This window comes from Uranotaenia lowii, chromosome 2 (assembly GCF_029784155.1).
Source record: "Uranotaenia lowii strain MFRU-FL chromosome 2, ASM2978415v1, whole genome shotgun sequence".
Lineage (NCBI taxonomy): Eukaryota > Metazoa > Arthropoda > Insecta > Diptera > Culicidae > Uranotaenia > Uranotaenia lowii.
The window spans coordinates 91,310,784-91,330,702 of NC_073692.1; the positions used below are offsets into that span (position 1 = coordinate 91,310,784).

At 39.0% G+C, this 19,919-nt stretch overlaps 1 protein-coding gene across 1 annotated transcript; it reads left to right on the forward strand.

The window, feature by feature from the left end:
- Positions 1–604: 604 nt before the first annotated feature.
- On the forward strand, positions 605–5,905 carry LOC129741666 (uncharacterized). Its single transcript, XM_055733414.1, has one exon. It carries the CDS (start codon positions 605–607, stop codon positions 5,903–5,905), a length of 5,301 nt encoding a protein of 1,766 aa, XP_055589389.1.
- Positions 5,906–19,919: the final 14,014 nt, after the last annotated feature.

Here is a 19,919-nt window from a genome sequence, read left to right on the forward strand (position 1 = left end):
TGTACTAACGGTACTGTGTGCAATTCGAACATCATACACCGGTCAACAAAAAAATTGGATTCGAATATTTTGGAATTGAATCCGTTCAACAAGTTTTCGATCAGGACATCGACGAGTTGGTCATTTACAAATTTAAACACGGAAACGAGGCGTGAAGTTTTTCTCGACTCGGAATTCGAGGCCTGGACGAGCATACCTGTAAAGGTGTTCAGCCTTATTTTTTTAAAAGTAAGTTAAGCTTTACAGTATATGTTCTTTGCCGAAGCTTGGTCGAATTTGAATATTACATCGATATTTTCTCGTATGTATCCTGTTAACTGATCTGGTCTGAGAACAAATCATCACCACCGCGGCGCATATTGAGGCGTATGTTGAGGCGCATATTGAGGCGCGTACCCACGTTTTTTGAAGACAACGCACACGTGTTCACGTCAACGCTTTCGGGAGTCGATCGATACCTGTAGAGGAGTGCAACTTTAGTTTCTTTAAAGTAAGTTAAGCTCTACAGTGTATATGTCCATTGCCGAAGCTTGAAATTAGTTCGAATACTCACCTGTTGTTTGTATTATTGTGAATCACTGCGTACAACCGTTCAACGAGAACCATGGCTACTTCCGGCGCCTCATCGTCTACTAGGAACCCACCGCTGAGGAATCTTCAGACTCGATTAAAGGCGATGCTGGAGATGTTCAAAGCACTAACCATTTTCTCGAATACTTTGGGGGAGGTAACATCGATTCAACAAATCCAAGTGAGGTTGGAAAAGCTTAATGATTTGTGGGACAAGGTCAACGATGCTATCATGGATGTAGAAATGCATGATGAGTATTCGGCAAAGGAAGGCACATGTCCAAGCATTAGGTTGGACTTCACCACACGCTTCTACGATGCTAAGGCGAGCATGTTAGACCGGATCAAGGAGTTAGAAGGCAACGCAGCGAACACCAGTGTTCTGCAGTCCACCCGCATCATGGATTCATCCATTCAGCCAGTAACGGAACACGTGAGGTTACCCCAAATCAGGCTGCAGACGTTCGACGGCAACATAGATCAGTGGTTAAGTTTCCGGGATCTTTTCCTGTCGCTGATCCATTCCAAGGTGGACTTACCGGATGTTGAAAAATTCCATTATCTGAAGGGATGCCTAGCCGGAGAAGCCAGAGCTCTTATCGACCCTTTGGCATTGACAAGGGCCAACTACACCATCGCCTGGGAAACACTGATGACGAGATACAACGATAGTAAGGTCTTGAAACGCAGACAAGTGGCAAACCTATTCAAACTCCCAAAGGTTACGAAGGAATCGTCATCGGAAATTCAGGTATTACTGGAAGGCTTCGAGCGAGTGGTGCAAACTTTGGATCAACTGGTGAAGGCCGAGGATTACAAAGATCTGTTGCTGTTGGAGGTATTGTGCGCTAGGCTGGATCCCGTAACTCGTCGTGCGTGGGAGGAACACAGCGCGCTGCAGACCCAGGATACTGTAAAAGATCTCACCCAATTTCTACAAACGCGAGTCAAAATCCTTGCCTCATTACCATCAAAGGCTCAGGATACGAAGCTGGAACCCTCACAACCTCTTAAAAAGAACTTCGCCTCTAGAACAAGCTACAGCGCAGCTCAGGTGTCATCCGTAACGTGTATTGCTTGCCCAGAGTCTCATCTGCTTTACACGTGTCCGACGTTTTTAAGGTTGAGTCCATCCGCTCGCGATAAACTATTGAGGCAGCATTCTCTATGCAGAAATTGTTTCCGACGTGGTCATCAAGCTACAGAATGCAGATCCATGCAAGTGTGTCGTAAATGCAGAGGAAAGCACCACACTTTAGTGTGCTTCAGAGAAGATGAAGGAGTATATCGGAACCCACGAACAGCAACACCCCCCAGAAGAGGTCAACAGTCAACTCAGCCAACAGATACATCAGCGGGAACAGTCTCTTCAAATGTTGCCAGGAACCATTCGTCGACGATAATCCTCGCCACAGCAGTCGTTTTGGTTGAAGACGACACAGGAAAGGCTTTCCACGCAAGGGCTTTACTAGACTCCGGATCAGAAAGCAACTTCATGACAGAGAGGCTCTGTCAGCGGATGAAGATCTCCCGAAGGCGTTCCAATATCTCGGTGCTTGGGATCGGCAACGCAAACACAACTGTGAAGTACCAGATTTCAGCAGTTGTCAGGTCACGCACAACTAGTTTTGTGAAAGATATGGAGTTTCTACTTTTACCAACAGTTACCGCAGATCTGCCTACTACCAGCGTTACAGTATCATCATGGAAGTTCCCACAGGGTGTGGAACTAGCAGATCCAGGTTTTTTCCAATCGAAGGCGGTAGATATGGTACTTGGCATACAGCATTTCTTTTCGTTCTTCCAAACCGACAACAAAATCCCGCTAGGCAATGGATTGCCCATGCTGATAGATTCAGTATTTGGTTGGTTAGTCACCGGAGCAGTTGAACACCAGGGCTCAACTCGGCGCATCGTCTGCAATACGGCTTCTACAGTACATCTAGATGAACTTCTCACCAGGTTTTGGTCGTGTGAGGAGATAGGGTCTCCGAACACATTTTCCCCGGAAGAACAACGCTGCGAGGCGCAGTTTGTTCGCACAATCCAGAGGAGTTCTGACGGACGATATACTGTGGGTTTACCGAAGAACGACCAGGTATTTTCGACGATGGGCGAGTCGCGAGGCATAGCACTTCAGCGACTGCATGGCTTGGAACGTAGATTGGCGAGAGATCCCGAGTTGCGAAACCAATACAACCAGTTTATGGAGGAGTACGTGGACCTAGGGCACATGCGTAGGGCGCATGTGGGCCCAGAGAAGCGTTGTTATTTACCACACCATCCGGTCATCAAACAGGCAAGCACAACAACCAAGGTTCGAGTGGTATTTGATGCATCGTGTAAGAGTAGCAGTGGCGTTTCTCTGAACGACGCACTCCTGGCAGGACCTGTGATCCAAGACGAACTACGAGCCCTCATCATGCGTTGTCGAATGAAGCAGATAATGATTGTCGCGGATGTCGAGAAAATGTTCCGACAAATAGGTATCGACAGAGCCGACATGCCGCTACAAAGCATTCTGTGGAGGAAGGATTCTTCGGAGGAAGTAGAAACGTATGAACTCACCACCGTTACATACGGAACCAAACCGGCACCGTTTCTCGCCACGAGAACACTGAAGCAGTTGGCCACCGATGAGCAGGAATCTTATCCAATGGGGTCCAAGGCAATCATGGAGGACGTCTATATGGATGACGTTTTAACCGGTACGGATAACGAAGAAGCTGCTTCGACACTTTGCGAACAACTCATAGGGCTAACGAAAAGTGGTGGATTTCGATTGAGAAAGTTCGCATCCAATTCGACGACGGCCTTGCGATTAGTAGACGAGGAAGACCTTGCGTTGCCGCACACGACAGAAATACAATTGGATCCAGACCCGGCAGTCAAAACCCTAGGACTTGTGTGGCAACCTCGAACTGACATTTTGCGATTCAACTTCACCATATTGGATACCCCGGAAAACGAGAGGCTAACGAAACGGAAAATTCTGTCGGCGATCGCAATGTTATTCGACCCGCTTGGTATGGTAGGAGCTGTCACCACAACTGCCAAAATTTTCATGCAGAGGCTGTGGAAATTGAACGAGAAAGGAGAAAGGCTTGGCTGGGATCATCCGGTTCCACCTGAAGTTGAACGAGAATGGCGTAATTTCCATCGGCAGCTCTACTTGATGAACGAGTTGAAAATACAGCGATGTGCAATCATCCCAAATTCCGTTAAGATGGAGCTGCATTTCTTCTCAGACGCATCGGAGAAGGCGTATGGTGCCTGCGCATACATCAAAAGCATCGATTCACAAGGAAAGATTTTCGTGCATCTACTAGCGTCGAAATCGAAGGTCGCCCCTCTGAAATGCCAGTCGATACCCAGGTTGGAGCTGTGTGGAGCACTTTTATCAGCTGAATTATCCGGAAAGGTACGAGAGGCGTTGAAGGTCGAAGTGGATATGTTTTTCTGGACGGATTCAACATGCGTGTTGCAGTGGTTGAAAGCGATTCCTACGACGTGGGCTACGTTCGTTGCAAACCGAGTAGCAAAAATCCAATCAGCGACGGAGAACTGTGTTTGGAGACATGTTCCAGGGGTACAAAATCCAGCCGATCTAATCTCCCGTGGCTTAAATCCTGATCAGATCCAGGAGAACAATCTTTGGTGGAATGGTCCCGAATGGCTACAGCAGAATAATTATCCGGAACAACCCACCAGCTTTTGCACTGAGGGAGCAGATGCAGAGGTTCGGCATGTTGCAGCGAACCTGACAACAAGTCAGACTTATTTTGGAATGGAGTACGTTAGCAAATTCTCGTCGTTCAACAAGCTAATACGCAGCACCGCATACTGGATGCGGCTGATGCGTATTTTAATGAAAAAGGAAACAAATTCCAGGAGTTTTTTAACTGTGGAGGAGCTTAGAGATGCCGAATACGCCGTAATCCGCCGAATACAGCAGGAGACATTTCCCGAAGAATGGAAGTGCTTAGCCGAAGGGAAGGATGTTCATCGAAGTTCACCCCTAAGATGGTTTGTTCCTCGAATTTCTTCGGAGAATTTGATACGAGTTGGCGGCCGATTAGGGAAATCGGAGGCGTCAGAAGATACCAAACACCCTTTAGTTTTACCAGCGAAACACCCTTTTACAATTATGTTGTACGAACACTATCATCAGAAGTTGATGCACGCTGGATCACAGTTGTTGCTTAGTTCCGTTCGTTTGAAGTATTGGCCACTTGGAGGTCGGAATGTCCCCCGACAGATTGTACACAACTGTAAGCAGTGTTTCCGCTCCAAGCCAAGTCCCATTCAGCAGTTCATGGGTGAACTACCTTTAGCACGTGTAACAAGATCCAGACCGTTTTCCAAGACCGGCGTGGACTACTTTGGACCAGTATACGTTCGCTTAGCACCAAGACGACCAGCAATCAAAGCATACGTAGCAGTTTTCATCTGTCTTTGCACAAAGGCGGTACACCTCGAGCTAGTCTCAGACCTTTCAACGGATCGTTTCTTACAAGCATTGCGTCGATTCACTGGGAGAAGAGGACATTGTTCGGATATCTATTCAGATAATGGGACCAACTTCGTTGGAGCTCGCAACTTTCTACGAGAATTGCTAAATCTTTTGCGTAATCGTCAACATCAGGAGAAGGTGTCCAAGGAGTGTGCAACAAACCATATCCAATGGCATTTTATCCCTCCAGCAGCTCCTCACTTCGGAGGCCTTTGGGAAGCCGCAGTTCGATCGGCCAAGAAGCATCTTCTCAAGGTTCTTGGAGAAAACGCTGTTACCTTCGAAGATATGACCACGATTCTAGTTCAAGTAGAGAACTGCTTGAACTCGAGACCAATCACTGCGTTAAGCGATGACCCAAATAATCTTCAACCGTTGACACCCGGGCATTTCCTAATTGGTGAGGCGTTTCAACAACTACCAGAAAGAGACTACAGTGAGATACCGATGAATCGACTAAATCAGAGCCAAGTTCTACAGAAGAAACTTCAGCATTTCTGGGATAGATGGAGTGTTGAGTATCTTACGCAGCTGCAAGGACGGTATAAGAGATGGAAGTCGCCGGTTAAAATATCTGTTGGGAGACTAGTCATCATCAAAGACGATAATCTACCACCCTGCCGCTGGAAGATGGGACGAGTGGAGAAGCTGCATCCAGGATCAGACGGTGTTGTGAGAGTAGTTACTCTGAAGACCGCTACAGGACCTTCTACGCGCCCAATTGAGAAACTCTGCATACTACCAGAAGCGTTCCAGCCAGAAGAAGATGACCCACGTTCCTACGAAAACCAGACAGATCAGACCACCCCCTTGTGTTCGTGAGATTGTTCTTTTATTTTCAGAAACGCAAGCGGTTTCAGGATGGGCGAGGATGTTGGGTTACTAGAGAGCGTATCGAAGACCCTTCTTACAACACTGAGTCACTGAGGAAGACGGACGATTAAGGGAGATTCATTTGGGAACTGTCAACATCTCTAATTAGCAGCTGATCGCTGCACCTATCCGATGAGATAAAAAGTAAAAATGCATCGAATTGTACTATTTTTGTCCCTTACCAACAACACCATTTTTGTATTGTATCCAGTCCTTTAGTTATAAGTAGATTCGCCATTCGAATAGATGATCGTTAAATGTAGTCAGTAAAATTGTAGTAATAAATGTTCAAGTTCAGCGTTGATTTTCTCTAAATATTGTGTTGTAAATAAATTGTGCCAAAAACTCTAAAGTGTTGTGATCAATAAATTGTGTACTTGCCAAACCCACGGAATTTTCATTACGGAATCGAAATTGGAACCAATAAAAGACCCCCAAGGATCGACTTACCTGAAGGAAGCCCAACCAATTCGCCACCCAAGATCGCCCACGGAACATACAGTCCACCCAAGGTACCCCAGCAACCCAACATAGCTATTTATGGCTTAGACAACACCATTGAGAGTATTGGTGAACTTCTCCCAAAACTGACTTTTTTCTCAAGGCGACTCCGTCCGTTTTTCGAGCGAAACTTGTTTGCCTCTAGAGCAATAAATGAGCACGATAACAGCAGTGAGAGCGAACCTTGGTTGAAACTTGTTTGCCTCTGGTAAAAAAAACACGCTATAAGTCAATCCATTTTTCTCACCGGAAGACGGAATCAAACAAACAATCAGCAGTAGCAGCCATAAAAATCTGCGCTTCCTAAGCCAATTCCTCCTTTTTTTCCTCCGTAAGGCCCAACCACAACAAACAATCTGCAGCAGCGGCCTTAAATATCTGCGCTTCCTAAGCCAATGCGTCTTTTTCCACCGGAAGGCAGAATCACAACAAACAATCAGCAGCATTAGCCCTATAAATCTGCGCCTCCTAAGCCAATCCATTTCTTCTCACCAGTAATTTAAATCACAACAAACAACCAGCATGAGAAGTCCTAAAAATTTGCGCTTCCTGAGCCGATCTGTCTTTTTTTACTCGAAGGCCAAATCACAGAAATAAAATCAGCCATAGCAGCCTTAAAAAACTGCGCTTCCTAAGCCAAACCATCTTTTTCCACCGCATGGCAAAATCACAACAAACAAAAAGCAGCAACACTGAAGGCTTCCTAAGCCAATCCGTCTTTTTCCACAGGAAGGTCAAATCACAAAACACAATCAGCAGCAGCAGCCTTAAAAATCTGCGCCTGCTAAGCCAATCCACCATTTTCTCACCAGAAAGCCAAATAACAACCAACAATAAACAACATCATCCCTCATAATCTGAGCTTCCTAAGCAAATTCCATCTTTTTTCACTGGAAGGCCAAATCACAACAAACAATCAGTAACAGTAGCCTTGAAAATTTTTGGTAACAAAACCATTTTTTTTCTCACTGGAAGGCCAAATGACAAAAACAGTTAACAGTCTGCGCTGCCCAATCCAATTCGTCTATTTCCACTGGATAGTCAAATCACAACAAACAAAAACCTGCAGCAGACCTTAAATCTGCGCCTGCTGAGAGAATCCATGTTTTCTCACCGGAAGATTAAATCACAAGAAACAGCCAGCCTTAAAAATCTACGCTTCCTAAGCCAATCCGTACTTTTCCACCGGGTGGCGAAATCACAACAAACAATCAGTAGCAGCAGCCTTTCAAGCTGCGCTCTCTAAGCCAATCCATGTCTTTTCTCCGGAAGGCCAAATCACTACAAACGATCAGAAGCAACAGCCTCCAAAATCTGCACTCCCTGAGACAACTAATGAAAATAAACAAAAATCATCAGCAGCCTTTGAAATCTGCGCCTGATAAGGCAATTCTAGAGTTTGTTTTGATTAGGTCGTATGAGCCACATTGCATGTTCCGAGAAAATCGCTGTTGAAATTATTACACACATTTTTAATTCTAGTATTTTGAATAACACTGAGAGCTGTCTGCAAAACTGGTATGAGATGTGGAAATAGTTGAAGAACATGCTAATGTATTTAATATGGCTATTCGTTTAGTTATATTCAGTGAAAATGTACTTACGACATTTTGTATTACCTACTTGGTGCTAACGTCGTTATGCAGATGAACATTAATTCCATTTTAAATTGATTTTATGTTTCTCAATCTTTGTTATTTCCATCGAAATTAATGGAAAACTTATATTTAACTTAATAATATGCAGAGGTGTTACCTGAAAATTCCCGTACAGTGATAACTGGAGTCGGTGCTGCGAGGGACTGTCCATCACGATTTATTGCAGTCGACCGACTTATCATTGATGACTTGCTGTTCTGTTATTCCAATGATCGTTCCCAGGAGTTCGGAAACGTATCCAAATAGCCGCTAGTTGTTTTGATTGCCTCTGTAAAATATGAGACTGATGATTTGCGATTTTGCGCAGCATAAATTAACATTAATTGAAGTTACCTAGTTACATATCGAAGGCCTCTATTGTACCAAGATAGTAAAAACTATCATTTATCACGACCTCCGATTAATGTTTTCACTTTTGTACACTTCCCGGGGCACTTTACGGAAAAAATGCAAAAGGTCGCTTAAACCACTACGCCGAATTGTTGTTTTGCGACTTTTTGCCTGCACGGCAAATTAGCGCGATGCAAATAGTCGTAAAAACCAAATTGCACTCGAAAATGGGAAAGTCATTTTACGTCTTAATTTTAATTCATGATCTTAAAATTATTTATTGATCAAATGAAACCAAATTTTTACCTGACGTAGATTACATGTTTTTTAATCGTTTGCAGTAAATAACTCAATTTTGACTATGTTGGTTCATACGACCTAATCAAAACAAACTCTAGAATTCATCTTTTCTCACCGGAAGGCTAAATTACAACAAACAATCAGCAGTAGCAGCTTTAAAAGTCTGCGCTTCTTTAGCCACTGGAAGGCCAAGTGTTTTGACCTTTTTCCACTGGAAGGCCAAATCAAAACAAACAATCAGCAGCAACAGACTCAAACATCTGCGTTTCCTAAGCCAATCCGTGTTTTTACTCGGGATGGCCAAATCACAACAAACAATCAGCAGTAGCAGCTTTAAAAATCTGCGCTTCTTCAGCCAATCCGTCTTTTTCCTGGGTCCAAATCAGAAACCATTTTGTTCGTAGTAGCAGTCTTAAAAATCTGCGCTCTTTGTGCCAATCCATTTTTCTACCGGAGGCCAATCAATAACTTTGTTTTAGTTGCATCAGCCTTAAAAATTTGCACTCCCAATGCCAATCCGTCTGTCTACCAGAGGCCGAATCAGAAACAAATTTTTCGCAGCAGCAGCCTAGAAATTCTATGCTCTCAACCCTTATTCTACCAACCACGCCATTGTCGTGGTTTTACGATTCTAACGAATCTGAATTCAGAGATTCACTCAGAAACATCTGTGGCTCACATAAACCTGTCTGATCCTGTTTTGTTTGTTCTGCCTACTGTTGCCTATGTAACAAACGTTGCTGTAGAAATTTATTTTAATTTTATATATCTCCAGTGTTGCCGAATACAACTTTTATTTTAATTTATTTTTATTAAATTTGATTTATTTTCTGCATATCCTTCATCTCATCTCTACGATCGTGAGCCATCCCAAGTAACCAAAAGTCGCATAGATACTTAATTTTGTGCAAAGAAAGTTCACATTTGGCTGGATAAAAGGTACTCGAGAGAAATGAAAATAAGTGCTTGTTTTGGGATTCAGAACGAACATAAAAAGTCTAAACAAGTAGCATAGAACATTTTTGTGCGTTGCAAATACCTTAAATAATCCAGGATTCAATTTGGCTTATCGTGTTTCGTTACGAACTTTTAAAGATTTTTTTGGTTCCATACAGAACTTCTTACGAACTTTTTGGTTCCATGCAGAACTTGATACGAACTTTTTGGTTCCATGAGGAACTTCTATAGAACTTCATTGCAAACAGAGCTACGAATATACGAACAACGAATTAAACCCTCAAATAAATCCACTGTTGTAATCAAAATGGATAGATGACATAAATCTAACATATATTTCACTTTTATTTAATTTTCACAATATTCATATCTACAAACTGAAAAAACAAACACATCTCCTCGTTTACAATCCGATTTCTTAATTTTTTCATTGCGAAGTTATTATTACAGCTGAAGCTGGAAAACCTCCAGCACCTAGAGCAAATTTATTACCGGCTTGATGTTTTCTTCGAAAATTCGAACGTTTGATAAATGGAAGTCAAACTATTGAAAATGGGAACTGTATCACCATTTTTAATCGAGTTTTCATCAAATTGTTGATCAAAGATATGATTTATTATTTTGCGCAAAAGACGTTGCATGCAAGTTTGTTGAATATAAGCTTTTGTCTAGTTTTTTTCCGATTTATTGAAATTTTGAACACTCTTGTATTTCTTGAAAATTTTATCTGAATGAATAAAAGTGTAATTTTTTGGATCCTGCCACAACGATATAAAAATTTTATGTTTCAAATGTTTTTTCTTCTTGTGTTTTCTTTAAAAGTTTTTGGGTTTTGTTCATATTTGCCCACATATTACTCGGATCTATGGTTGAAAGTTTTGAAATCAAAAGCCCGAAGTTTCCAGTTCGTATACGTGCGGGAATAGTTATGGCAAGCTAGTTCTAGAAAACACCATCGATTTCAAGTTTTTTTTATATATTCTTTAATGATCTTTTCGGGGGAAATAAACAGACAAAAAGTCAAATTTTAAATAATCTGACCTGAGTTCTTTATATCGATAATTTAACGGTTTTTAAGACGCAGATTTTTGCCAAAATTCCTTAGCCAAAAATTATGAAGCGTCCTTTACAACAGTGCTAATTTTAATTCAAATTTCAATCTTTTTTCAAAAGTGATTGCTCAAAATTTAAGGAGCGTTCTATCAGGATAAACGAACACCACCTTAGCAGGAGACCTCAGCCCTTATCTCAAACCATGGAAGAACAGAAACGATTTTTGAAAAAGACGCACGATAAACGCGATTTTCCGGTACTAATATAGAGAATTCGCGCTGTCGAAAAGCAATACACAGATGTTCGTGTTTAGATTTTTTTGGGTGTTCAGGGGTGCCAAGTGCATTGATATTTGGAAATATATTTTTTTAATTTCATTGTTGGTGAAAAACCTTTTCAGGAGTACTGAGAATTCATAACTTTCCCGTAGATTTCTATTTGCATGTGAAATTAAATGCATCATTTATCTGAACGAAATAACAACTTATTGTATCGAATTATGCTGAATTATGTGGATATACTTTTTAAATAATCAGAGCATGTAGGCGATTATTTTCAAAGTCATCCTAGACGGGGCTTTCACTAATTTACTCTTTTGTAATATTGAATGATATTGCATTCGTTTAGAAGTGAGAAACAACTCTTTTTTTAACTACCAAGCAGTACATAAAAATATATTTCAGATGTTTTGAATTCACCTTGAAAATTTATTAGCAAAAGATAGCTTATCTTCATCCATTTAGAGACGCCCCGTAATGAATTCAAACGTTTAGCTGTTAAAAAAAATTAATCATTTCAGAAATATTATAACTAGTTTAAAACAAGCAAATACTGATTTTAGTAACGCACCTAGCATCACTGGTGAGGCCGCCATTAAATAAAATTTGAGGTTATGGCTGTGGCCAATTTTTCGTCAATACTATCGTCCGTATATACCGTTTTTGAGGATTTATTTTTGTTCGGATTGAATTTTTAAAGTTTTGAATCACCTGACGCCGGGTATAACTAAGGAGCTATGTAACTTTAAATGACATTGTATGGCTTAGTTTTTTAAACACTTCTCCATCGAACAAGTGACCATAAATTCAAACTCTTGTCCAAAAGACAATGTTTTTTGCATTTTCAAAGGTGAAGAAAAGTATAAGATAAACATGAGCCTATCAAATAAAGAAAGAACGTAAGCCATGATTTTTTCGAAAAAGATACAACCCAAGCAACCAAAAGTCCCATAAAACAGTTACAAAAAAGCTTACTCAGCCCCATCATTGATATGAAGTACGTTCAATGTAGCTCAAACTTTAAGTTCTTAATGATATTTTCAAGTTCCAAAACAAGTCTTAATGGCCTCCTATTCTGCTTCCAATGGCCGTTTTGGCTTCCAAAAAATCGTAAAATGAGCAAAAATAATTAATATACGATTCTTTTTTTGAAAAAGATACAATGACCCACACACTGGACTTGAACCCGGAATTTTCGCTTCAGTACAACATCATAGTAGCCAACGTGACGAAATAGGCTCCAGCATGCGTACGGTTGACTGCTGGATCTTCTATCGATACATTCCATGTATATCTCGCATGTGTTCTTTGCCCACTATAGATCTTTCGACATTTACGCATGCTGGAGCCTGTTTCGTCACGTTCGCGGTGGTGTAATAGGCTAACGCGCCGATGTACTGAAGTGAAAATTGCGGGTTCAAGTCCCGTCGGAGAGCCATCATGTTTTTTTCGAAAAAAAATTCATAATATTTACGGCATTTGTTCTATCTTTCTTTGATATATCATGTTTCTCTTATACTTTAAATCACATTTGAAAATATGATTTTTTTTTGCTCCGGAGTTGAACATACGTTTTTAATGATTAAAAACTTTTTATTAAAAAAAACCCGATAATCTCTTGTGACGAATTTTACACAACTTTCAACGGTAGAATATCTACATTAATGATAAATATTGTAATTTGCACGTATTATTAATTTTTGGCAGCATCCCTTCAAGTAAAGGAAATCTTAGCTAGAATAGGAAATATTTTTCCAGAAATGAAATTTTCCTACTATTTATTCTACTTCAACCTGTTTTGGAAAAAAAATTGCGGTGTTCCCTAAAATCTAGCCGACTCGTTTGTTATCGGTGCCTTATCCTCATAAGCAAGCAATGCATTGTATCAACTGGAATCAACGTCTGTGATAGTAGGACTAATAATCTGTGGTCTGCAGGATGTCGACATACAGAAACCCTCATCGTCGTCGTCGTCCTCGTCATCGTTGGCCAAGATCGATTGCTGGCCCACATAAAATATTTAATTTGTAAAGTCAACAGTAAGGAAACCAAATAATTGAATGCAAATATTGGAAGAACCGATGATGAAAATTCTGCCACACTTTCGTGCTATTGCAAGGGTCTCGTTCTGTATTTTAACTTGCATGTAGGTACGTCGAATATTATTTCATGCATTCTTCCTCCTGGTTGACGATAACGAGCAGCAGCAGCAGCAGCAGTAAAAGTGCTTTCTTGTTTGATTTGCGGATTACGTCATCTTAGCAGGAGCATTCATGCTGCTCCTTAACTATGGCAGTGATGGCTGTGGTTTGTAATTTAAGCATGAAAATTCCTTATTGAAACATCCGTTTCGTCAATGTTGAAGAGCGACTTAGGTGGTTGTTGATTGAGAGTTTGCATCTTTAATAGGAAAAAATTTTAAAGTTGAAAAAAAATCTATCTTAAAATGCACTACTTAGAGCAAGTTCACTGGTGTTGGGAAAAAGTGGTAGAAATTTTGACACTTACGGCACATTTTGAAAATTTTGCCATGCAAAAACATTTTCAAGATCTGTGGCCTTCTAGTTTTTTTACAACACGTGTTGTATTTTCGCATGCTGTGATGCAAAAATACCAATATTTCTACTTGCTCTTAGAGCAAGTTCACTGGTGTTGAGAAAAAAGTGGTAGAAATTTTGTCACTTTTAGCTTATTTTGCCATGCAAAAACATTTTCAAGATCTGTGGCCTTCAAGTTATTTAGCAACACGTGTTTTAGTTTCGCATGCTGTGATGCAAAAATAGCAATCACCTACGGCTGAAATAGAAGCAGTGCTGTAAAAAATACAACGCCCAACGATCTTGAAAACATTTTTGCGTGGTAAAATTTTCAAAATGTCAAAATTTCCACCACTTTTTTCCAACATCAGTGAACTTGCTCTTACTGACGAAATTTTATTACAACGAAAAAAATATTACCATCGAACAATTCAAATATTTTAATCTATTTTATAATTATTCTAATGTAAGAGGTTTGCCACCCCAATTAAGCAAAAAAGTGGGCAGTGCCCAGTTCCGTTAAATTTGATTGCCTCAAAAATGAACCGTCCTGGGTGAATAATTTTGTACCAGAGCAATGTTTGATAACGGTTCCGACTTAATGAGATATTTTAATGCATCTGCAATGGGCAATTGTTTTCATGTTTTAATTGCCCCTGAATGACGAATGTAGTCAATTAAAAAAAAACACTGTTTTACATAATTGCAAAGTGGGATTTCGAAATGAAAGTCAATTCCATTTGGTTCGTGCTTTGAAGTTTGATTTTACTGATTGTGATGGTCAATCAACTGTTTGATTTTTTTTCTTCATAAACAAAGCTTTTAAACAATTTTTATGAATCAGTAACTAAAAAAAAATTACAAGGAATTAACTCCCTCAGTATGGATAAGGGAAAAAATTGTGTTTTATTATCAGAAATTCGGATGCATCCCACCCCATAAAACTGACATCCGCGGTCAAACGATGCTGAAATTGAACGAAAAGAAAGACAGATCCCTCTGGCATAATTTGTGGTGTCAGTTTCTGAGATTTGCGATTCAATTTCACAGGATAAGCACGACAGATTTGCGTAGCTGTTTTCTTTTCCTTCAAATGGCACCCAGCAGTGCCTACAGGTCACATGATGGTTCTTTGCTTGACATCAACATTTGTTGGTGCCATCGAAATGCTCCCGGCTGTTTGTGGCTTTTATTTTGCAATTGGATTTAATGCTGTTTGTTTTTCGCTGACTGACTGCAGGAGTGTTATATTGAATTAGCAGGATATATACCTCTAATGAAAAATTCGTCCTAGTTATAATTTTTAAACAGGTTCTTTAAATTCAACATATTAACGTGATTGGTCCTTATTCTACGAGTCAGGTGACGTCAGTCTCGTATTCCGGGTTCCTATTCAGATGTGCTACGATAAGTTATCGAAGCAATTTAGAACTCAAATTTCTTGACTGAAGCATTTTCAGTAGTCAAGATTACGAGGTATAGTTTGGCGCGTCAGCTCGCAAAATTTGCCCCATTATCTGCCCTTATGATACTGTTAGATTGTTTACCTTTCCCAGAGAGATTTTCCCCGCTGATGAAGAAGTTACAGCAAAGTATAGAAATATTAGAGATTTTTTTCCGACTTGTCAAAGCAATTCCATTGAACAAGAGCAATGTTTTGAATAATAATATTTTGAACCTAAACTTCTTTTTTATGAAGTTCATTAAATAAAACAAAAAAAAACATACCATTTTACAAACTCTGATTATCAGCTGGTGTAAATTAAAGGTTTTACAAGTTCATGCTAATTTTTCAAACAAGAACTACAAATTTACAAAAATATTTGGGAAACCGGCCAAACGAAAACATTGAAAATCCCTTTGAGTCTACAATACGCTGGAAACAAAAATTTTCACTTGCTTTCATGCATAAAGGCGGAATTTGAAAGGATCGATCATTTACTCCACTGCAATTGAACTTTTGCTCCAGTCGGTTGGGTTAAAGTACGTTTGAATACCAGTTAGGCATTTTCGGTACTGTTACCAAATCCGCCATTCGATTTTATTAGTTATTTTTAAGAAGGGAGATAAAAGTCTATGTAATTAAATGCCTTACCCTCTTGATTTGGTAATTGAAAATTCTATGAATACACGGGATTGTAAACAAATAAAGGGTGATACGGTCAAAACGCGTGTTAATCGGTGAAATCGTTTATTTAAAAAATCAAATTAAATTTCTTTTCCAAGTTTAATTAGTATAAAATTCAGGAAAAATATTCAGTTAGGCTTCCGGTTTTCCAAATCCGAATTGTCGGGCCTTACGTTTAACCCCTGCCATCAGATTTTGTATAGCCACCTTCTCCACCTTCTTCGCCGAAGAAAGCCAGTTTGCCTTGAACTGCTGCTCGTCCTTAGCAGTTTTTTTGGTCTTCTTAAGGTTCCGCTTGACAATAGCCCAGTATTTCTCAATTGGGCGGAGCTCTGGCGTGTTGGGAGGGTTCTTGTCCTTGGGAACCACCTGCACGTTGTTGGCGGCGTACCACTCCATGGCCTTTTTACCGTAATGGCAAGATGCCAAATCCAGCCAAAACAGTACGGAACAACCGTGTTTCTTCAGGAAAGGCAGCAGACGTTTATTCAAACACTCTTTCACATAAATATCTTGGTTGACAGTCCCGGAAGCTATGAAAATGCTGCATTTCAAGCCACAGATACAGATGGCTTGCCAAACCAGATATTACTTCGCGAACTTTGACAGTTTCATGTGCTTGAAAATATCTGCTACCTTTCCCCTTCCTTTGCCGTATAAAACTCCTGTCCCGGAAGCTGCTTGTAGTCGGCTTTGACGTAGGTTTCGTCGTCCATTACCACGCAGTCAAACTTCGTCAGCATCGTCGTGTACAGCCTCCGGGATCGCTCTTTGGCCGTCGTATTTTGTTTATCATCGCGATTTGGAGTCACTACCTTCTTGTAAGTCGATAGTCCGGCTCGTTTTTTGGCTCGATGCACGGTTGTAGACGATACACGATACACACAGCTTATTTGCGGCATCTCGGAGAAAGAGGTGAGGGTTTCGCTTGAAACTACCGGCAACTCTCTTTGTCGTCTCAGCGGCTTCCGGTTTTCGATTTCCCCCCGATCCAGACAGTCGAAAAACGTTCCCCAAACACTTTTATTACATTTTTAACGGTTGATTTGGCAACTTTTAGCTATTTTGCCTACTTTGCGTGCAAGTAGCTCGGATTTTCGCGATGCGCGAGCAAAATTTTGATACGCTGCTCTTCTTCCTTGGAAGGCATTTTGACAACTGAAGAGTGAATTCCAAAATCAAAATAGGAACAACATTCTACACACACACACACACACACACACACTTTAAAAATGAGGGGTGTTCAGGTTTTTTAAATGCAAAATTTAAAGAAAAACGTCAAGTTGATATTGACCAAATTTTGACCGTTTCACCCTTTTGAATTGTTTCAACTACAAGCTTTTTTTGGAATCCAATTTTTTAATGTTTAATGTTCTTAGTGAAATATAAATCACAAAGGTAAGAAATTGAAATTAAAATTTCTAGCTTTCAAAGTTCTTAAATTTTAAATTTTTGAGGACCACAACATCGAAAGATTTTAGCTTTAAAGTTTGGAAAGTTTATCGTTGATAAAAAACTTTTAACTTTTTTTTCCTAGTTTACATACGCAACTCAATAATGCTCAATAAAGCTGCTAGAGAAATACTAATTACATTTTGTTCGGGAGGAACATGAAAATCCAGTTTTTCACAAATAACTTTGGTCCCCTTCGGTCGATTTCTTTTGAAAACGGTTTCTCTTGAAGCTTAAACTATGACAAAAATATCATCAGCAGACTGCATTTCGACTCGACTAATGATAAAAAATTATTAGACTTCAAAAAATGAGGTAACTTTTTTCAGGGTGATATTCATCACTGTTAACTAATGCTGCGTCAAAATGTTTGAAGCAGTGTCTCCTATTAATATCAATGAATATCACCCTTAAAAAAGATAACTATTTTGTGATGTTCAATAACTTTTTTATCTTAACTCGAATCAAAATTCAATCTCAGGAAAAACATAGTTTAGGCTTTAAGAAAAACCATTTTCAAAAGAAATCGGCCGAGATCCCCTGACCGAGGTTATTTGTGAAAAACTGGATTTTCATGTTCCTCACGAACAGAATGTCTCAAAATTCTATACAAACTTTAGGCTCGTTGAGCGACCCCTTTCCGTGATCCGATATTGCCAAAATTTTGCATGAGAACTTGTATAGCCTAGGATCAATTTTAGCCTGCAGCGCATAACATTTCGGTAGTTTGATAATTCTCATACAAATTTGGGGCAGTCTAGTGATGATACATTTGCACCTTTTTCGTCTAAGTTGAAAATATTCCAAAAAATGAGGCAAAGTAGTTTTTTCATAAATGATATCATATTTATAATAACGGCAATCATGTTTAAGCAATAAAAATTCTTGTTTTTAATAAAATTTTTTCAACCCCAATCAAAAACCGAAGAAGAATTTCATTTAAGTTTATCTGCTTGTACAATAAACTGTTGACCACAAAAAAACCACGGAGGCCAAAAGTACGATCTGCAAATTTTGCAAAAGTGCAAATGATTTATATGGTCCATCGAAGTAAATCTGAAAAGAATGTTTTTACTTTTTAAGTAATGCACTGGAAAAATAGGCTCCACTTGATTTCATGCAAAAATGGGCTATTCGAATGATCGAACTTCTACTCCACTGCAATTGTTTTTTCGCTCCAGTGTTGGGGTTTTGATTACATTTTTCAGTTAGGCTTTTTCAATACTGCTACCGATTCCACCTTTCGATTTAATTTGTAATGAAAATAGGATATTCCTAAGTTTTAATGTCGTAGTTTTGACCCATTTTTTCTATTTTGATGATATAAAAAGCGATAAATTTGTTAGTTTCATTAAAAAAAAGTCACTGGTTTGTAGACTTCAAACAACGGTTCCAACAACAAGAATTCACTTAGAATAAAATTATTGCTCTTTTGTAAGATCGAATGCAAGAAATATTTTTGATGTTATAAATTGAGATTCCTATCAAAACTTTCAGAAAATTTATTAAAAATAAGCCATCAATATTTTTGGCAACAGTAAAGGTGCTTTCTGAGTTTCTTATTTAACTATTTGTAGAGCACAGCAAAATCTAAAGACATTTGAATTTAAGAAGAGAAAATTTCCTCGAGAAAAAATATACTGTAAATTAATAATTGAGATTAGAAATTTAAAAAATAAAGCCGGCATAAGTTTAAAATAATGTATTTTGTACATGTACCTTCATTTAACCATAGTTTACAATCGCAACTCTAGGAATTCAAGAATTGCACTTTGTTTGAAAAATTTAACTTAATGTGACTGGTAAATCATTTTTCTTCACTTTAAAATGTTTCCCACATGAAAAAATAATAATTGAAATATTTAGTCTAATAGTTCAATCATTCGAGTACAGTATGAAGTTTGTAATGCCATATTTTCAAAGTAATATTAAATTCTCAATTTTTTTTAAAAATTTTTTTTCCAAAAATGTAAGTAATAGGTTCAACTGATCCCTAGTCAAAAAAAAATAAAAGTTCTTTATGCTTTTATTTTAAAATTCAAAAATTGATTATTTAAGTATGCAATGACTTGAGGGTAGAAGACAAACTTTTGGAATTCTTCTGTCGGACTCTTATAAACTGAAACATGAAAGAAATTATGGACAAAAATCGCCAATTGACTTCTTATCTTGAGATTTTGCATGATTTTTCCAAGGCTTAGGGAACAAAGGAGCAACTCACCTTTAACTTTCAAAATACCACAATTTTCTCGTCCCTTGAAACTGCTTATAGTTCTTCTACGTATGCATAAATCGTTCTAACCTTTGGAGCATATAAACTTAAATTACACGCTGTCAGAAAATGCAAAAGACGACAATCTTCAATTTTTTTCAAAAAAAGATATGATGAAAATAAAAAAGGGAGTTTCCCCATTCTCTCCTTCTGATTTAAACCAGATCCTCAATTCTATACCAAGGTGATACACAACAGGACAACAAAATACATCGTTGTTCGAACTATCCAAAAGACTTTTTGGGAAAAAAGTAAGTAAATTTCGAAATAAAATATGTGTCATAATGTAGTGACCCCTATTTCAGTAACACTAATGTCTGAGCCAAAAATAAGGACATACCTCAAGGTTATTTGAATGAATTAAAAGAAGGAGGAAAATAAGATGCCATTTCATATTTTGAAGGAACAACAATCAACAGTAAATTCAAAAATTACACAAATGCTTATTCCAAATTATCTTCACGATGTTTTCTTCTTTCTATGAAGAAATAAGCATC

Bases quoted from the DNA above. Each gene is read 5' to 3' on its own strand.
- LOC129741666 (XM_055733414.1), top strand. From the start codon at position 605: ATGGCTACTTCCGGCGCCTCATCGTCTACTAGGAACCCACCGCTGAGG.